The following is an 18,455-nucleotide window of genomic DNA, read 5'->3' as shown; positions in this document are numbered from 1 at the left end:
CTGGATACCGTCTATGGGCGGAATAGTAACCACTATGTCTTTGCGGACGCGGAAGGTATGTAATGGTATCAGTCAGAAACGTTCATCAACTAGAGTTATTCGCCCTTTGTGTACATGCACGAGAACGTTGCAGGCCGGGTTTTGGACGAAGTTTGCGTTTGTCCGTTGTCTGTTGTGGAAGAAACAGAATGACTACTTGCGAACTTGTTTGCGTGAATAAGACCCACGAACCTATACTCCTGCCAAACGGCGAGGCGGTGGTTATAGGGAGAAGTCCGCAAACACAAATAACAGATGCACGATGCTCGAGAAACCAGTGTGAGAATGTTGTGATTATTGACCCGTGACGTGACATAGCTGATACTAGTGATGTTTTCAAATACTATAAATATTTTTTATATATTTAAACGAAGTAATCACATTTATTTAAATTATCAGTGCTTAAAAGCTGATGCTGTATATTGCAGTTTTCTTGGCGCAATTTCAGTGAGTAGTGCACTTTACCAGGCGCACTTTTTCATATCCAATTAGCACTGTGGGGGCGCGAACGCGCTTCGCCGGCTCACCGGCTTGGCTAATTTATGTGTTAATTAGCCAATGCGCTACCACTGGACCACTAGCGCTATCACATGTAATCAGTGCTCGTTTAACGGGTCATTAGCACCCCATTAACAAGCAGTAAACAATGAATTGTGCATGTGTATGACGTCACTGTCCGCAGTCCCATTAATCTTTTCTGGAAACCACACCCGCCATTGTTTATGTCAACCTAACCGACCAATAAGATTAACCGGATTAACGCTTTAAAAGGTAAGAAGATATGGCTAACCCTTGCCCAAAGCAAGCTAACCCTAAGGACCGAAAAGGTGTGTTGGATCGTAAATACACGTAAGTTTCCCTAAGACTGAAAAGGTGTGTTGGATCATAAAGACGTGTAAGTTTCCCTAAGACCGAAAACAGGTGTTGGATCGTGAAGCAAGAGTCACCAGAGTGTGAGGCACGGTAAACCGTATAGCGAGACAGCGGTAGGACTATAGCGCGGTAATTGAGATGATGGTTGAGCTCAAGCTGTGCCTGGTAAACTGCATTGTTGCCCAATTTCATATTGTGCATCACAGTTATCAAGTCGGTGTTTAATCCTGATTATACGCCAATCAGATTGATATCTTATATATGTATTTAAGACTAGACCAGCGTTTGACATAACGAAAGTGGACATTGGTAGAAGCGTAAATTGTCTCTGTAATATTTCCTCAATTAATAATGTTGTACACAGAAGACAGTAGCATGTTATTTTCGAAGGGGTTCATGAACATGATTAACGGCCAAATTCAATTAAAATTCTACTTATGCTGCAAGAAGTGAAGGTTGTGATCATTTTCTTGATAATCTTGATAATCAGGAAATATGTAGTTGGCACACTAGGTTATATACTGGTACACTGCTCCCAACAAATCAGCCTTCGAAATTCACACTAGTCGGCAAGCCCGAGAAAATAAATTGTGCTGAGGACAAGTAAAAAAAACCTTTGATAGTAGTCCTCATTGACTTGTAGCATTTGAGGGCTATGGTTCTGAACCAGTTTGAATGCTTCAATTTTGGTACAAAATGGAACTGAATAAAACTGACAGAAAGGTAGACATTGTAAAAATATTTTCTTGTTTTGGCAGGACAAGCTACAAATTACAAGCCAAAAATATCTAGAACTCGATGGTTACAGTACAAGTACTATTGTTCGCATTTCTTTCTGACTAAGCACCATTGCTTCTGACCTTTATAGCTTTAAATAAAAATAACACTTCAGTCAACTTCAGTGTATGCATGATCAGATTGTTTTACACATATATTTAAATACATTTTACCAGGGCTAAGCTCAAACTATTTCCAGTCGGACATTTAGTACCAAACTCTGTAGGCTGGATACCAGTTTTATTTATCATGTTGTTCACTGTACCTTCATCACCTCATGTTTCCCCCTCTGTCATCCTACAGTGGAACTCAAGGCAGACTGCAAGAGGAAGGAGGTTCAAGTGAAGCAGGTCGGAAGCAACCCTTCGGCTGTCGACAACACAGAACTAGAGAAGGGGAAAACTGTCAAAATTAAACCTGGAGACATTGTTTATGTTCTTGTCGGTAGTTATCCACATATTGTCAAGTTTAAAACCGCTGACAAAATATCTGTAAAAGATAAAAAGAGGACCTCCAGTTCTGATTCAGTGAAGGTGTCGTCAGTTCAGAATGGTAGTAGGAAGAGGACAAGCACAGGAGAAAGTGAGCAAGACACAAAGAAACGCAAGTTGTCTAAAGATGAACAAAACAAAGTCAGTTCACTGAAGAAATCGGAATCACATGACAGTGACGAAGAGCATATAAAGTCTGTGGCTGAAAAACTTCAAATGTTAAAACAGTCAAAGCCGGACAAATCTGAGAGTGATTCAAAACCAAAACAGAAAGTTTCATCTAAAGTCTCAAACACAAGTTCAAAGGATGTACAGCCAGCATTAGAATCAAGTTGGTCACAGCATGACAAACTATATATCTACACAGGCAAAGGTGTCAAGTCCAGTGACAAGGTACTGGTTATATGTTTGACTACTGTATTTGACTACTACTGAAAATCAATGGAATATACATTTTCCATATTGTTATCTCTATGACAATCAGCGCAAGAGGTTTATGGGTAAGAATTGGTCCCCAGCAACCTAAGCTGGCCGTGCTCATGTTATCAATCACTGGATTATCTGGCCTAGACTCAATTGTTTACAGACCACCATCATATAACAGAAATATCGCTGAGTGCTGCCTCAGACGTTATCTATAGCCATGATAACCATGAACTGAAAAAGAATAGGAAAACATAGTTCCTCATTATACATAAATGTCATTTTATGAATTATCACGTTTTACCTTTATTAGTGTTACCATGGTTGCGCACCAGATTCCTGGAATAACTCAAAGAAAAGAAAGTTGCGACACATTAACATAACTGGTAACTGCAATGACACATTCATACTTTCCTGGGGGCAGTGAGTTAGCCTAGTGGTTGAAGTGTTTGCTCATCAAGTGAAAGGTCTGGGCTCAACTTTCCACAATGAGTGACCCCCATTTCTTGTGTCCCTGATTTTGTTAAAACTAGTATAAAACCACATTATCTTTTCATATGGATTTAAAAATATGTCCATACGGCACCAATGAGTGAGTGAGTGAGTATGGTTTTATGCTGCTTTTAGCAATAATCCAGCTATATCACGTCGGGGGACACCAGAAATGGGCTTCATACATTGTACCCATGTCGGGAATCGAACCTGGGTCTTCGGCGTGACGAGCGAATGCTTTAACCACTAGGCTACCCGACCGCCCCTACGGCACCAATGATACATGACAGTTGCACAGTAACTCAAAACTATCGCAGCAGACATCCCAGTATAATCAGTGTTGCCTGCACTGTTGAGTTCATGTCTGCATCCATCATCAGCTGCATCATCATGACTCTGATTCAGATTGCCAGCTTTGACATTGACGGCACTATCATCACCACACAGTCAGGCAAGGTGTTTGCCACACACAATGGAGACTGGAAGTAAGTGACAATATTTTATAACCTCACAGGTTTTCTCTTCAAAATGTAGCTAGAATTTGACAAAATATCAGTGGGATCGCCTGTGGCAGATCCAGAATTATTAGTAATTTTTAGGGTGGTGATGGGGAGTTAAAATATTTTCAGTGGGAGTGTTTTTCAAATTCTGAATCTTCATGGGCTGTCAGGTTGGTGGGTGTTAATTCAGACACGATTGGCTGGTGGTATGATCATGCCGATGAATTCATCTGGTTCAATGATACAAAGGTATTATTTTTTGGTTTGTGTCATTTGGGATCAGTTTATGATTTTAAAAGTTTTGGGTTTGAACCCCATTGTTGACATTTAAAGTCAAGCATGATAACCAACTGTCGACCCCTTTGAACCTCAATACTTGTAATGCTGCTTAGTGTGTTTGATCAAATTTGAGGTCTGAGAGTAAGAGCTGGTACAAGTCCAAATTTGCTACATGGGTACCTGACCCCCTATTACCATGATTACCTGACCCTACCCAGGTACCCGACCCCCTATTACCTTACCCTACCCGGGTAACCGACCCCCTATTACCTGACCCTACCTATGTACCAGACCCCATATTACCTGACCCTACCCATGTACCTGACCCCCTATTACCTGACCCTACCTATGTACCCGACTCCATATTACCTCACCCTACCCGGGTACCTGACCCCCTATTACCAGACCCCATATTACCTGACCCTACCTGGGTACCTGACCCCCTATTACCTGACCCTACCTGTATAACCGACCCCCTATTACCAGACATTACCTGGGTACCTGACCCCCTATTACCTGACCCTACCTGGGTACCTGACCCCCTATTACCTGACCCTACCTGGGTACCTGACCCCCTATTATCTGACCCTACCTATATACCCGACCCCATATTACCTGACCCTACCTGGATACCCGACCCCCTATTACCTGACACTACCTGGGTACCTGATCCCTTATTACCTGATCCTACCCAGGTATCCGATCCCCTATTACCTGACCCTACCTATGTACCCGACCCCATATTACCTGACCCTACCCAGGTAACTGACCCCCCTATTACCTGACCCTACCTGGATACCCGACCTCCTGTTACCTGACCCTACCCGGGTACCCGACCCCCTATTACCTGACCCTACCTGGGTACCAGGTGTGGGTCTCAAAGGTTTGGTACAAAATGTCTGAATTGTTTTACTGGAGCCCGGGCAATCTGATCATGCACACACTGATGTTGACTGAAGCTTTATCTTTACTCAAACAACGGGAAGGAATGCATGCACATTCAGAAAAGAAATGTGAACATTTTTTTAGTGGCTTGTAGCAATGTGTAGTGTAATCAATTGGGTTTGTCATTAAATAATTTCATGTGACCAACAAGGGTTCCAGGGTTCACGGGTCCTACTCAAGACACCACCCCGAATCGAGTACCCAAGTTACCCATCACAGCCCCAAATAGAGTATCTGATATATTTGTGCCTCTTATTTACCCCCTGGGAAGTTTGTTTTTGTTTTATACATTTTATTTCACCTTTTCCCTGTTACATGAGGAGGATGGCCATCCCCCCTGGGAAATTTAGTGAAATTTGATGAACTTAAAATTCAAGGTCACTCAGTATGAACTCAGAGTGAAAACAACTTGTGTATTTGTAATTGGAATGTGAAGAGACTTAGCATGCCGAATACCAAGGCATAGAAAGGTGGGGTCTGAATATCGTCAACATTTGGAAGATCTCCATATAAGGTCATGGTCACTAGAGGTCACATGGCTCCTATTTCAGGACATTTTGGATTAATTGATGAAAAATCAAAGCATTTTCCAATCAGTAATGATAGACTCTAAATAACTATCAAACTCAGTACCTGTTGTCATGGTCTTGTGTCATAGCTGTGTCAAATGTCAAGGTCACCATGAAGGTCAATCACTCATGAAATTACTTTCAACAATGCTCAACAGGAATCTTATTTTTAGAAGATTCCAGTGACTTCTTTCTGTTTCAATGAAACTGGAAGCGATGTCATGTGTTAATGACTTTGTTGCTTCAGGTAGCTATAGAAACAGAAATTTATATTTCAAAGTTGCATTGGGTATGTTTCTTCCTAGGTTTGAATGTCATGTAATTAAACCGGAAATGCTCTCAATTGTTAGTCAAGTTAGGGTTCCTCGGGGCGCATTACTAAGTGATAATGCATTAGTCAACTTCATGGATCAAAGATTATTGCCAATAGATATTGGTGATGTCACCTGATTTGGTATGGTCAAAATGGTTCCGGATACAAGTTTCTGGTGGGAAAGGTTTCGGGCATTTATAAAATGGTGGTGAGGGAGCTGCTCCTGTTTTCTTATTTCAATTTGTTTTAGGTTTACAATCTTTTTTTATCCTGTTTTAGGATTATGCTACCAGAAACATTTGGGAAGTTAAAGAAGCTGCATGCAGCTGGCTTCAAGATTGTCTTCTTCACAAATCAGGTAAGTTTGCACTGCCCACACTGCTGGGCAGGCTTTCTGATACACCAGTGCAGTGCAGGGAGAACGAGTTAGGTCACGCCTTGATCATGTTGATCATTACTTCGGCTGCATCTAGAAGGTTGGCTTGAAGTGGAAGCAAAAAGTGTTGCAGGCCAGATATAGTTAGCACTTTGGTCAAGAGCACCAGCAGACGAGTGAAGATCCGGGGTAGAATAGGTCTTCAGCAACCCATGCTTGCCGTAAAAGGCGACAGTGCTTGTCGTAAAAGGCTACTAACGGGATCTGGTGGTCAGGCTCGCTGACTTGGTTGATGCATGTCATTGATCCCAAATGCTCATGATATTAATCACTGGATTGTCTGGTCCAGACTCGATTATTTACAGACCGCCGTCATATAGCTGGAATATTGCTGAGTGCGGTGTTAAAAAACTAACAAACAAACCAACAACCAACTTTGGTAAACACCGCGAGCAAGGGGAGGTTCCCAACAAACTATAGATCATAATTTTGGCAAATCTTGGGTCGAAAGTCGTTTTAAGAAGATTTGATATCTTGAGTCTGTTTATGACAATGATGTATTTTCAGTATCATAAAAATGGGATCTTTTATTCCATTGTGAGACTGCCTCTGTGGTTTAGTGGTAGAGCGTCCGTCCAGAGAGCGAGAATTCCAGGGTTCAATCCCCGCCGCGTAATACCAAAAGATGTTAAAAGATGGTACTTGTTGTTACCCTGTCTGACGCTCGGCATTAAGGGGCTAAAACAAGGGCTGGTCAGCTTGGAGTCAGTATCCTGTGTCTGAGTGGTGTATTCATGTTAAACTTGTTACCTCAGTGGGCTAGCTCTATAGTATATGATCGGCATGAGTCCTGACGAGTACAAGCAGACAGACACACACAAACGGACACACACATGCTATATAAGTGCAATAATCTTGGACGTGAAGTTAAACCCCATTCATTTCACCTCACCCATATGTAATGCCGCTTATCTTGCCCTCTCACTACACTGTTTTAATAAAACTTGCTTAGTGTGATGAATTACCACTTACCGATGTTAAAGAACATGACGAAGGACTGCAGGTCTTGCATGGACCTGGTGTTGTGTTGTGTACCTCTGTCAACCTGCCTCTGTGACATATTGCTAATTGTTGTACTGTCCTTCGGCGACAGGTTTTTATATATAATATAAATGTATATCTTGTTCAAGTCACGATATGGCTGAAATACTGCCGGTGTGACTTTAAATATTAACTCACTCACTCACTCACTCACTGTATCTACAGATGGGGATACAGCGAGGCAAGGTGAAGATTGATGAACTTAAACAGAAGTTCACCTACATTGTGGAGAAACTGGGCGTACCTGTACAGGTAACTATGACAACCAGAGGATTTGTATCTTGACTTTCATGGGACAGCCCTGTGGTTAATGCATTTCATATTGTTGAGAACTTGGGTTCGATTCTCCACATGGGAACATTATGTGATCATGGTGATGCCTCTTTCTGGTGTCCTCTGTTGTGATACTGCCAGAATATTGCTCAAAGCAGCGAAAAAGCATACGTTCTCATTCACTTCAGAAGTGCTTTCTGATATCAACAGGACTTTCACATGAGTTATTAGCATTATTAGAAGGCACTTTGTCACAATATGACAATGTGGTGCCTCAAGTCATTTTGTTAAGATGAAATAACTGATTATGATAGGACCACTGTCAACATTCATCAGTTACAGAGCTACTTGTGTCACTAACTTTGTGTGGGACGTAGTGAGTCTGTCTGTGTGTCCCCCCGCGGAGTCGACAAGCGCACATGACTGTGTTGTGTCATGTTGAGTGGCGTACGTAAATGCTTTAGAAGTCAGAAGGAGTTAAGAGTTTTCAACGATGCTGATCTGAGAGTGGACATGAATATTGCCAGTCTCCAGCACATTATGAGACCACTTTGACCTGAGACCCATGAAGATCCGGGGTAGAATTTGTCTTCAGCAACCCACACTTGTCGTAAGAGGTGACTAATGGGCTCAAGTGGTCAGGCTCGCTGACTTGGTTGATATATGTCATCATATCCCAATTACGTCAATCACTGGATTATCTGGTCCAGACTCGATTATTTACAGACCGCCGTCATATAGCTGGAATATTGCTGAGTGCGGCGTTAAACAACAAACAAACAAACTTTGACCTGAGAGTGACCTTGTGATCCATATGCTGTTTTTACACAATCAATTTGTTTCCTAAATTTAGTAAGATTTACGAAGTTCCTTCTCCGCAGATATTTATTGCATCTGGAAGTGGGATATTCCGGAAGCCGTCGACGGGAATGTGGAAATATATGGTCAAAAAGGTACTAGTTTCATATTTGGGAGGTCGCATGATTATTTCTGAGACAAATATACCACTCAAAAGAAGTTAAAGAACACCTGATTGTTTCACATGACTACAGTTATACTCTAAACTTCTTTTGAGTAGTATATTATCACATGATTATGTTTATAATATTGTGGAAATAAGATTGTATTGAGGGTTCAACTTCACTCGTCATGTGTTATGACGGGATTTTAGATCATACAGAAATTCATTATGAGCATATATACAGCAAACGGACGGGACTAAAAACAGTTTGTTATTAGCGTGTTCATTATAAACATAGATTACTGTATTTGACACAGTGTATTGACATGTGGTTATAGACCTAACACTGCATGTTTCAATGTAATTTGTTAATTATTCAGTGACCTTGTGTCATTATTTACTGATTTCACAATATAGTACTGTTATAACGAACTAAAATTATTAGTCCCTTTGAGTTCATTATAACCGTAGTTTCTGTAGGTGGCAGCCGCAGTAAGTTACAGGCCCGATAACATGTGACAGTGCACTCACGATAGTCCAGAATATTCTCACTGTTTATTGTAAATCTGGACGAGTGTTGGGAACTGCTAGGACTCAGTGTTTCAGATAGGTGTCCTGTCTACACATGGAAAGTAGTTGAGACGGACGCAAGTCACACTTCATGTTACAATCTGGCCTCTGTAACACTCGTTAGTATATGAGCACTCTCTCACTCACTCACTCACTCACTCGAGCTGGTTATCTTGGTAATGAGTTTCTTTATCAAACTGATGTCAGTTTACTTTATTTCAGCACAATGATGGCATCCGTGTAAATATGACTGATAGTTTCTATTGTGGAGGTAAGTCCTGACCTGTAGATCTGTCATACAGCAGTAACCATGGTAACAGTTGTTCCTCATCTTTGATTATGCCAGTCTCCGCTGTTTACTCAAAGAAAACATTAGACAAAATTGGGTATTGGCATGGGTAATGGTGGGCTTATTTTTTGTGAAAAATATTTTAAATTTTTTACTTATCCTGCATTACTCCTTAAACATGTTAAACGTAGTAATGCAGGATAAGTATACAAATGTAAAAAATATTTAGATTTTACTAAATTTTTTACTTATCCTGCATTACTACGTTTAAGGAGTAATGCAGGATAAGTATACAAATGTAAAAAATATTTAGATTTTACTAATTTTTGTTTATTTCAAAAACGTCATCTTTTGTTAAAAGCAGAAATAATCTGGTTTCATGGGTGTTGTGTGTTAAAGTTTAAAAGAGGATTATTTGAGTTGATGTTAAGTAGTTTGTTATGTCATGTGACAGATGCAGCAGGGCGACCTGACAAGTGGACCCAGGGCAGGAAGAAAGACTTCTCGTGTAGCGATAGACTGGTAGGAGTCTTTATGTCCAAATGAAAACTTTTCAAGGAAACATGCTTCTCGTTCACAGATCCTTTGTCTGTTAGTGTTAGCACCGGTCTCAATAAAGTGGGAGACCAATATTTGTTCTACTGCAACGAATGACTGAAAAACAAACAAGTTTTAACATAGCAACATACACAAACATAATGGATTGGGATTTTTGTAGAATAAATTTTTTAGGTATTTCCTATGAAACACCAAACAGTAAAACACTATTTTGTCAAAAGTCATTTTATTTTGTTCTAATTTCAGGTTTTTTTATTGGTCGTATAAAGATATAAGGCCTAAACTGAAAAAAAGCTCAAAGTGGTGTTAAATCCCAACTCACCTCTAAAATTGTAATTCTCGTCACAATTCTTGATAAGAATTTGAACTAGCTGATAAAGGAAGAGAAAATCAATGCCAGACCCGGAATGTCTGTGGATTAAAGCTGTGTATTTATGTTGCAGTTTGCTCTGAATGTAGGCCTGAAGTTCTACACACCAGAGGAGTATTTCAGAGATCACAAGGCAGCTCCTTTCAAACTGCCCGAGTTTGATCCTGTGAGTAGCCATCAATTTCGATACTGGTTTGCTGTATTTATTGTTGACCACTGACATTTGTATCCGCTCCCATGAAGATCCGGGATAGAATAGGTCTTCAGCAACTCATGCTTGACGTAAAAGGCGACTATGCTTGTCTTAAGAGGCGACTAACGGGATCAGGTGGTCAGGCTCTCTGACTTGGTTGATGCATGTCATCATATCCTAATTGCGTGAATCAATGCTCATGATGTCAATCACTCGATTGTCTGGTCCAGACTCGATTATTTACAGACCGCCATCATATCATGCATATAGCTGGAATATTGCTGAGTGCTGCGTTGAACAACAAACAAACATTCATATCAGCAGTAGGGCACAGGTGGCTAGTCATTAAAGCACCACATTTCACTTTGCAGAGTTGCGCCCCTTAGATGTCCCAGGGTTCTATGATTATGGCTTCGAAAACCCTGTTCATTCTGAATTTGGTGTAATTATAACTGCAATTCTGTTCAAAGCAAGAGAAGGAGGAGAACTGAGTAAAAAAGTAGCATCCACAAACTCATCCATGCTTTGTTGTAAGAGGCGACTAAGAGGATCGGGTGGTCAGGCTTTCTTTCTTGGTTGATGCATGTCATTGTATCCCAACTACGTGGATCGATGCTCATGATGTTTCAATCACTGGATTGTCTGGTCCAGACCCGATTATTTACCAACTGCTGTCATATATCTGAAATATTTTTGAGTGCATTGTTAAACAACAAACAAACGAAGTGTAACTGTTTTAATATCAATAATAGAAAAACAATTATGACATCCGGGTAGGTTAGATTTCACACATACACATGTTAAAACAGACTTGTATGCTGTGTCATGTTATTTGTTTCACTAGTACAGTATGGACATGAAGATATGACATATGTTACCGTACTGCTATAAATGCCCTCTTCACTTACTTTCAGAAGAAACTGAGTTCAACCAGTGAAGTTGTCTCCCCTGCTGGTAGCCCTATCGCTTCTTCCACAAAGGAGGTAGGTTTTATGTTTGCCATGTCATACTGTGTAGGCACAGATGGGTGTAACTGTTGCCTAGTCCAACCTTATCTGTGCCATGCTCACTGACAGTACTAACTACTACAGGATACTGGACTGGTGATCATCATTGGCCAAAGGGAACACTCCATTTGTTTATAAGCTCTCTCATCTTCCTGAGGTAAGGGAGTTAACTGTCTGAAAAAGTCCACTTTCCATCCTTGCCGACCAAGGCTTGAATTTCTGGACTCAATCGTAGTGCCTCCAGTGGCTTACAAATTATGTCCCTCCTATGCCTCTCCCATTGACCAATCAGATTCCACCTCTCATATCACTTGCATTTGATTCAATCAAGATTGCGAATCTGATGAAATAATCAAGTTCTCTTTATGTAATAAAACAGTTCTTACTTCGCAATATGCATCAAATCACATGAGCCCCTTGATTAATAACATGAAATGATTTGGAAAATATCTGTCGGCGCATGCTTGGCACATCATCCTGCTGTCGACTGAAATCCTGCACTTAGAAATCCATGTTGTTTACAAACCTGATGTCAATTTTGTTACGCAATTTTGATTGGCCTATGCATAGACTCGTTAGTCCAGCCAAAATATAACTTCATTCTCGCCTAGTTCGCCAAGGGTGGAAACTGGACTTCTACAGTCAGTTAATTCCCTTGACTTAAGAAGATGAAACGCTCTCTGTTTCTTTGTGATTTGCTCTCAGTGTATGCAGTAGTAAGCCTGTTGTTCAGTGGCCTGTGAAGAAAAGATGATGAAATTGTGCACCTGGTTTTGTCAACACATGCCAGTACTGTACGTTAAAGCGTGTGCTCGTCACACCGAAGACCCAGGTTCAATTCCCGACATGGTTACAATGTGTGAAGCCCATTTCTGGCGTCCCCTGCCATGATATTGCTGGAATATTGCTAAAAGCGGCGTAAAACTATACTCACTCACTCACTCATCTGTTTAAAAATGTATTTTCTTTTTGCAGGTTGTCGTGTTAACTGGCTTCCCAGCTTGTAAGTATTTCATTTTTATCTATGACTTGTCATGGAATAATATTGTCCTACGTCATGTATATGACATGACTTTCATGATATTTTTTTTATCTAAACTGAATCTATTTTATTTTTTCCTGAACGGTTTAACGGATATGTATGGAGTTGTATCACTTTGCACAGATGACCATTCACAACGAATCATTCTGACCATCCGGGTCTCGACTAAAAGGGCTTCACTGTGCAGTGTGTAGAAAGTAAATCAGCTTACAAGGAATTGTGTTGGAGCTGTTACAGATTACCATTCATTTAATATTTGATGTATTCAACAAGATCTGTTTTCGTATTTCAGCAGGAAAATCTTTCTTTGCGAAGGCACACCTTGTACCCAAAGGCTACGTACACATTAACAGAGTAGGTTATAATCTGACACATGGTACAAAATGTGAGACGTGACACAGTGATCAGCTGATGTTTGTTTGTTGTTTAATGCCGCACTCAGCAATATTCCAGCTATATGACAGCGGTCTGTAAATAATCAAGTCTCGACCAGACAATCCAGTGATCGACATCATGCAAACAAGCAAACAAGCAGCACCATACCCATTTTCATGGGTTTCACCAAAGTTGTAAACATTTCAAGACCTACGTCACCTCTGACTTTCCTCCCACATCAAGTTGACATGTTATTATCATGGTAATATCACTGAAATACTGGTTCAACTTAATTAAAGAGACATTATACCCAACTCACTCACTCACTCACTCACTCACTCACTCACACATTCACCCGCCCACCCTCACTCACTCACTCAACCACCCACCCACACTCACTCACTCACTCACACACACTCACCCACCCGCCCACCCGCCCTCACTCACTCACTCACCCACCCACCCACCCTCAATCAACCACCCACCCACCCACACTCACTCACTCACACACCCAATACCCTCACTCACTCACTCACTCACTCACCCACCCACCCACCCTCACTCACTCACTCACTCACTCACTCACTCACTCACTCTAATGTACCGATACGTCTTTCTTCAGGACACTCTAGGCAGCTGGCAGAAGTGTGTCACACAATGTCACAAAGCTTTAGCCGAGGAAAAGAGTGTTGTCATTGACAACACCAACTTGGATGTGGAGTCTCGAGCTAGGTAAACAAAACAACAAAACAATTCTACATTTTTAAACAATTTCATTATTCATATATTTGTAAACAAATAAGAGACAAATATTTTATGATGAAAATATATACTTATCTAATCTATAAATTTGGCACTATGAGTAAGATCCGTAAGCAATGGTAAGAATATACATAAGTAGAACATTTGTCTTTTCTTGTCAATAACATGTTTATCTTGTGAGAAGTGCCACTTAGGAAAATATTACTTCTTCAGGTCACTTGATAAGATACCATGTTAATTGACAAGAAAAGCAACAGTCATCCTCTCTATACACTGTGATAAACTACTCAAAAGAAGTTAAGGATCACCAGATTCTTTCATATTACTTTAGTTATGACAGATTAACTATAGTAATAAGAAATAATCAGGTGATCCTTAACTTCTTTTTAATAGTATATATTACCAGTACTGAACAGGCTCTCTGGAAGTCAATCCTCTCCCATCATGTTTATCAAATTCATCTTAATGTTTGATTTTATCTCAGAGATTCTCGTTCTCATTGTTTGCTGTTACCATGGATACAGTAAATAGGTATGAATTGAGTACTGGTTAATAGTCACAGGATTCCAGGTAAGAATACACCCCAAGGAGCCATGGTAACCGATGCTTTTCGGAAGGGGAGGTCTGGCTGAGTGACTTTGTTGATTATACTTCAACGACGATGGACCTTGTTCCTAATATTAACACAGACCGTTGTATAGCTGGAATATTGCTGCTCACTTCAGCATAAAACAACAAACTAATAATTATTTGAATGAGGTTCATGATTTTTCTGACTTTTTTTTTCAGGTACGTGGATTGTGCCAAGAAAGATTCTGTACCATGTCGATGTTTTGTGTTCACCACTAACATCCAGCACATTCGACACAATGAAAGGGTAGGTTGTGTGCTTTCATTACCAGCGAACATTTCAGATGTCAGTCAGATACTGTAAATTATGAAACTATTTCACCAGACAACGTGACATAATTATTTATTTTTTTATTTTTAGGATTACAGATTTTTCAGCCAAAAGTCTAGGGTTGGAGGAGGGGAAAATAATAAAAAAAGCCAGATGCATTTTTCTTAATGCAGAATGCCTCTGGCATACTTTATGAACATATTCTGTACTCAAAAGACTGCCATTTGTGACGATAAAGCCCCTTGTAACAATAAAACTTCTACCACTTACAACATGGACAATTCATGTTCGGCTTTGAGATCAACAAAGATCAATTATGTATCTCTTTACAAGTTTACAACGGTAAATTCATACGTTTTTTAATAAAAGGGGATGATAACAAACAAAATAACTTACTATGCGGCTATCGGTGAGGGTAAAAAAATGGAAATATGATTTATTTTTTTTACATTTTCTAAAAAATTAGAGTCGGTGGGTCCGTAATCCGAAAAATTTATAACGCCTGGCCTTAAGCTTGAAAACCCCTCGTCTGAAATGCCAGTAGCCTTGAAACCTAGAAACAATGAGTAGGGCCAACATTAAGACTCAACTCAATATGTTGTGTCATTAGATCTAGTTATGTAAGACTGTAAATTAACTGTAAATGTAAGATTGTTTGACAAGGATACAAGGACAATGTGCCATCATAAGTAACTCTGAAAGATTCTTTATTGGGATCAAGGGCATTGCTAACATTTGGGATGTTAACTTAAAACTGATGTTGCAAACAAGTTGCTAGGCTTGTTGCACAACGCCTCAGTGTCATGTCTGATGGACAGTTGTACTGATCGGACCTGGAACAGTGGCAGCATTGTGATTCGTCAAATATACAACAGTACTAACATTGACATAAACATTTTCCTTGTAGTATCGTGAGATGACAGACAAGAGCCACAAGCCAATCAATGAAATGGTCCTCAATTCTTTCAAGTAAGTCAATATGGGCATAACAAGACTGGAAGCAGTCAACCCCTGTTTCCATGGTTTCCAGTATGAATTATTTTCACCCGGGGTTGTTCCAAATCCACAAACACCTCTGGAAACAGAGAGAGTATTTCATTACTTTGCATGTGATTGTGATTAAATGGAGACTGGTTCCAGTCTTCTCATGATCTGGGACAAGACAAGCAATATATAAGTTTCATGTGACCTGGCTGATCTTAAGTTAAGCAAATGATTTGCCTGACCTTGAGTCTTCTTAGTAATAATATTACTTACAGGGCACCCTTAACTTCAGTCGAACCTTGTTGTGTCAAACTCATTGAGATCTGGAAAAAAGCTATTCAGGGTTCGAGACAACCATCAAAGTGAGTTGCCAATAACAAAACATCATGTTCTGAGAGATGATTACATGTAATCTAGTCATCTTTGGTCTTATACTACCTTTCAACGTCTATGATGCTTTTTCTCGTTACTCCCATTGACACGTGTCAACAACAGACACATGACAATGGTCCAATATCTTGCTGCCAATGTCTATACAGTAGTCAGGACAACTGGGAATTAGACAGATCCGAGTATAAATGATGATAAATATAGAGGGAATTTGTAGGGACAGGAAGTAGAGTTTAAGACACCCAGGAATTTGATACAGGCAAGTTCGACACAACAAGGTTCGTCTGGAGTTTGAAGTTCGTTGACTGCAGTTTTAAACAACCTTTGCTTCCTTCTGAACAAGTCTCTCATTTGAAATGTGAATGATCCTGGTGGAATTTTAATCTTTGAAGTGTAGCTGTGCATGATGTCATTTCAGGTCTAAGTACAAGGAGCCAAACAAAGAGGAGGGATTTTCTGAGATTCTTAAAATAAACTTTGTGCCCAAGTTTGAGAGCAGCGCAAGCGAGGATCTCTACAAACAGTTTCTCCTGGAGAAATGAAACTCCACTGGAACACATGAATGGTTCTGAGATGCCTTGTGAAGTGAGTGAGTGATATATCACGGTGTGTCAGCCAGGTGTGGGAGGGAGAACAGTCTGTGGTGATGCAGAAAGCAGAGTATTCCACCTGGAAGAAGCCCCCAATACAATGTAGATGACATCTCTGCCATCATTCCTTGAGCCATTCTGGGATTCTGGGATTCAAACCCATGATCAGTGAATACCAGCACAACTAAGGGATACAGCTTTTGCCTTATTGAAGCAATATCTGTTGCCATGGTATCCTGGCATGTACCATCTTCCAAAGGCAAGGGAGTAACTGACTATAAAAGTCCAGTTTCCACCTTTGCCGACCTAGACTTGAATTATGGAGTAATGTTTTGGCTGGACTAACATGTCTATGCATTGTCCAATCAAAATCGCATAAGGAAATCGACATCCGGTTTGTAAACTGCCGTTCAGATTTCGGTTGATTGCAGGATTTGCAAAGCATCTGCACTGCATCAACATACATATTCCAAACCTTTTCATATTTTATATAAAGATTTGATTTGATGCACTTTGTGAAATAAGACCTGTTTTATTACAATAAAGATCTTGATTATCGATCAGATCGTCTTCACTGGGCACTGGCATTTTGTTTGAAGCAAATGTATGTGATATGAGAGGTGGAATCTGATTGGTCAGTAGGAGGGACATAGAAGGGACATAACATGATAGCCGCTTGCAGCACTACAATCAAGCCAAAAATTCAAGCCTAGTTTGGCAAGGATGGAAACTGGACTTTTACAGTCAGTAAACTCTATGGCCTCGGTAAGATGGGCATGAACTGTTGCTGAACACTCTGTTGCCATGGTATCATAGCTTGTACTGTTGCTGAGCACTCTGTTGCCATGGTATCCTGGCATGTACTGTTGCTGAACACTCAGTTGCCATGGTATCCTGGCATGTACTGTTCCTGAGCACTCTGTTGCTATGGTATCCTGGTATGTACTGTTGCTGAGCACGCAGTTGCCATGGTATCCTGGCTTGTACTGTTCCTGAGCACTCTGTTGCTATGGTATCCTGGTATGTACTGTTGCTGAGCAATCTGTTGCCATGGTATCCTGGTATGTACTGTTGCTGAGCACTCTGTTGCCATGGTATCCTGGCATGTACTGTTGCTGAGCACTCTGTTGCCATGGTATCCTGGCATGTACTGTTGCTGAGCACTCTGTTGCCATGGTACCCTGGCAAGTACTGTTACTGAGCTCTCTGTTGCCATGGTATCCTGGCATGTACTGTTGCTGAGCACTGTGTTGCTATCGTAGCCTAGTTTGTACTGTTGCTGAGCAACCTCTGTAGCAATATATGTTTCTGTGTTTGCATTTGAGATTTGTTTTGAATCAATGGACAATGTAAACTTGAGGGAGATTGTTTCATTTGGCTGCAGTTGAGAATGAGACTGAATGTGGTCGCGAAGTGTTTGCACGTGATAGAGTGTAGCTGCCTCGTCCAGAGCCAGCCAGATAATGAAGGACCATGTCCAGAGATGCCCTCGTGTTCAACTCATGGTGTTAGGACAGTAAGGCCTTCTTTTCAGTTGTATATTTACACAAGTAGACAATGCCTTCTCGTACAAAGTAACAAGTGGTATTCTAGATTGAAGTGAACATAAAGTGTAGGAAACGTCATGTCATGCTATATATACCGGTACCTGGGAGGGGGAATGCATGGTGCCGGCCCCTATTGTCATCATGATACACTACCCAACTTGACTGCATGATTGCTTGGATATGTTGTCATGTCAATATTTAATATTGCCATGGAATTGAAGCATGTGTAGCTTCATTCCAAGTTGATTGCACAGTTCTGTAAGTTGTTGTTGTGGTACGTCACAGTATGAAATATCCCAGTATCCCTACCACATGTTAGTAGTATATCATAATACCCGTGAAGATCTGGGGTAAGGGAGGTCTTCAGCAACCCATGCTTGCCGTAAAAGGCGACTATCTTTGTCGTAAGAGGCAACTAATGGGATTAGGTGGTCAGGCTCACTGACTTGGTTGATGCATGTCATC

General features: G+C 40.6%; 1 protein-coding gene across 1 annotated transcript; it reads left to right on the top strand.

Annotated features, from left to right (window-relative positions):
• Positions 1-146: 146 nt before the first annotated feature.
• On the top strand, positions 147-17,262 carry LOC139452587 (bifunctional polynucleotide phosphatase/kinase-like). Its single transcript, XM_071234115.1, has 16 exons — positions 147-318; positions 1,993-2,573; positions 3,501-3,580; positions 5,981-6,059; positions 7,344-7,430; positions 8,333-8,404; positions 9,205-9,253; positions 9,726-9,793; positions 10,273-10,365; positions 11,307-11,375; positions 12,375-12,402; positions 12,734-12,795; positions 13,439-13,548; positions 14,368-14,455; positions 15,387-15,448; positions 16,272-17,262. The coding sequence occupies exons 1-16, from the start codon at positions 189-191 to the stop codon at positions 16,393-16,395; spliced, it is 1,782 nt and encodes a 593-aa protein (XP_071090216.1). The 5' UTR covers positions 147-188; the 3' UTR covers positions 16,396-17,262.
• The last annotated feature ends 1,193 nt before the right edge of the window (positions 17,263-18,455 follow it).

The sequence above is a fragment of the Haliotis cracherodii genome, unplaced genomic scaffold, assembly GCF_022045235.1.
Source record: "Haliotis cracherodii isolate W230 unplaced genomic scaffold, xgHalCrac1.p SCAF_10, whole genome shotgun sequence".
Taxonomy (NCBI): Eukaryota; Metazoa; Mollusca; class Gastropoda; order Lepetellida; family Haliotidae; genus Haliotis; species Haliotis cracherodii.
The sequence above is the reverse complement of the archived record's forward strand: the minus strand, read 5'-3'. Positions and strand labels throughout refer to the sequence as shown.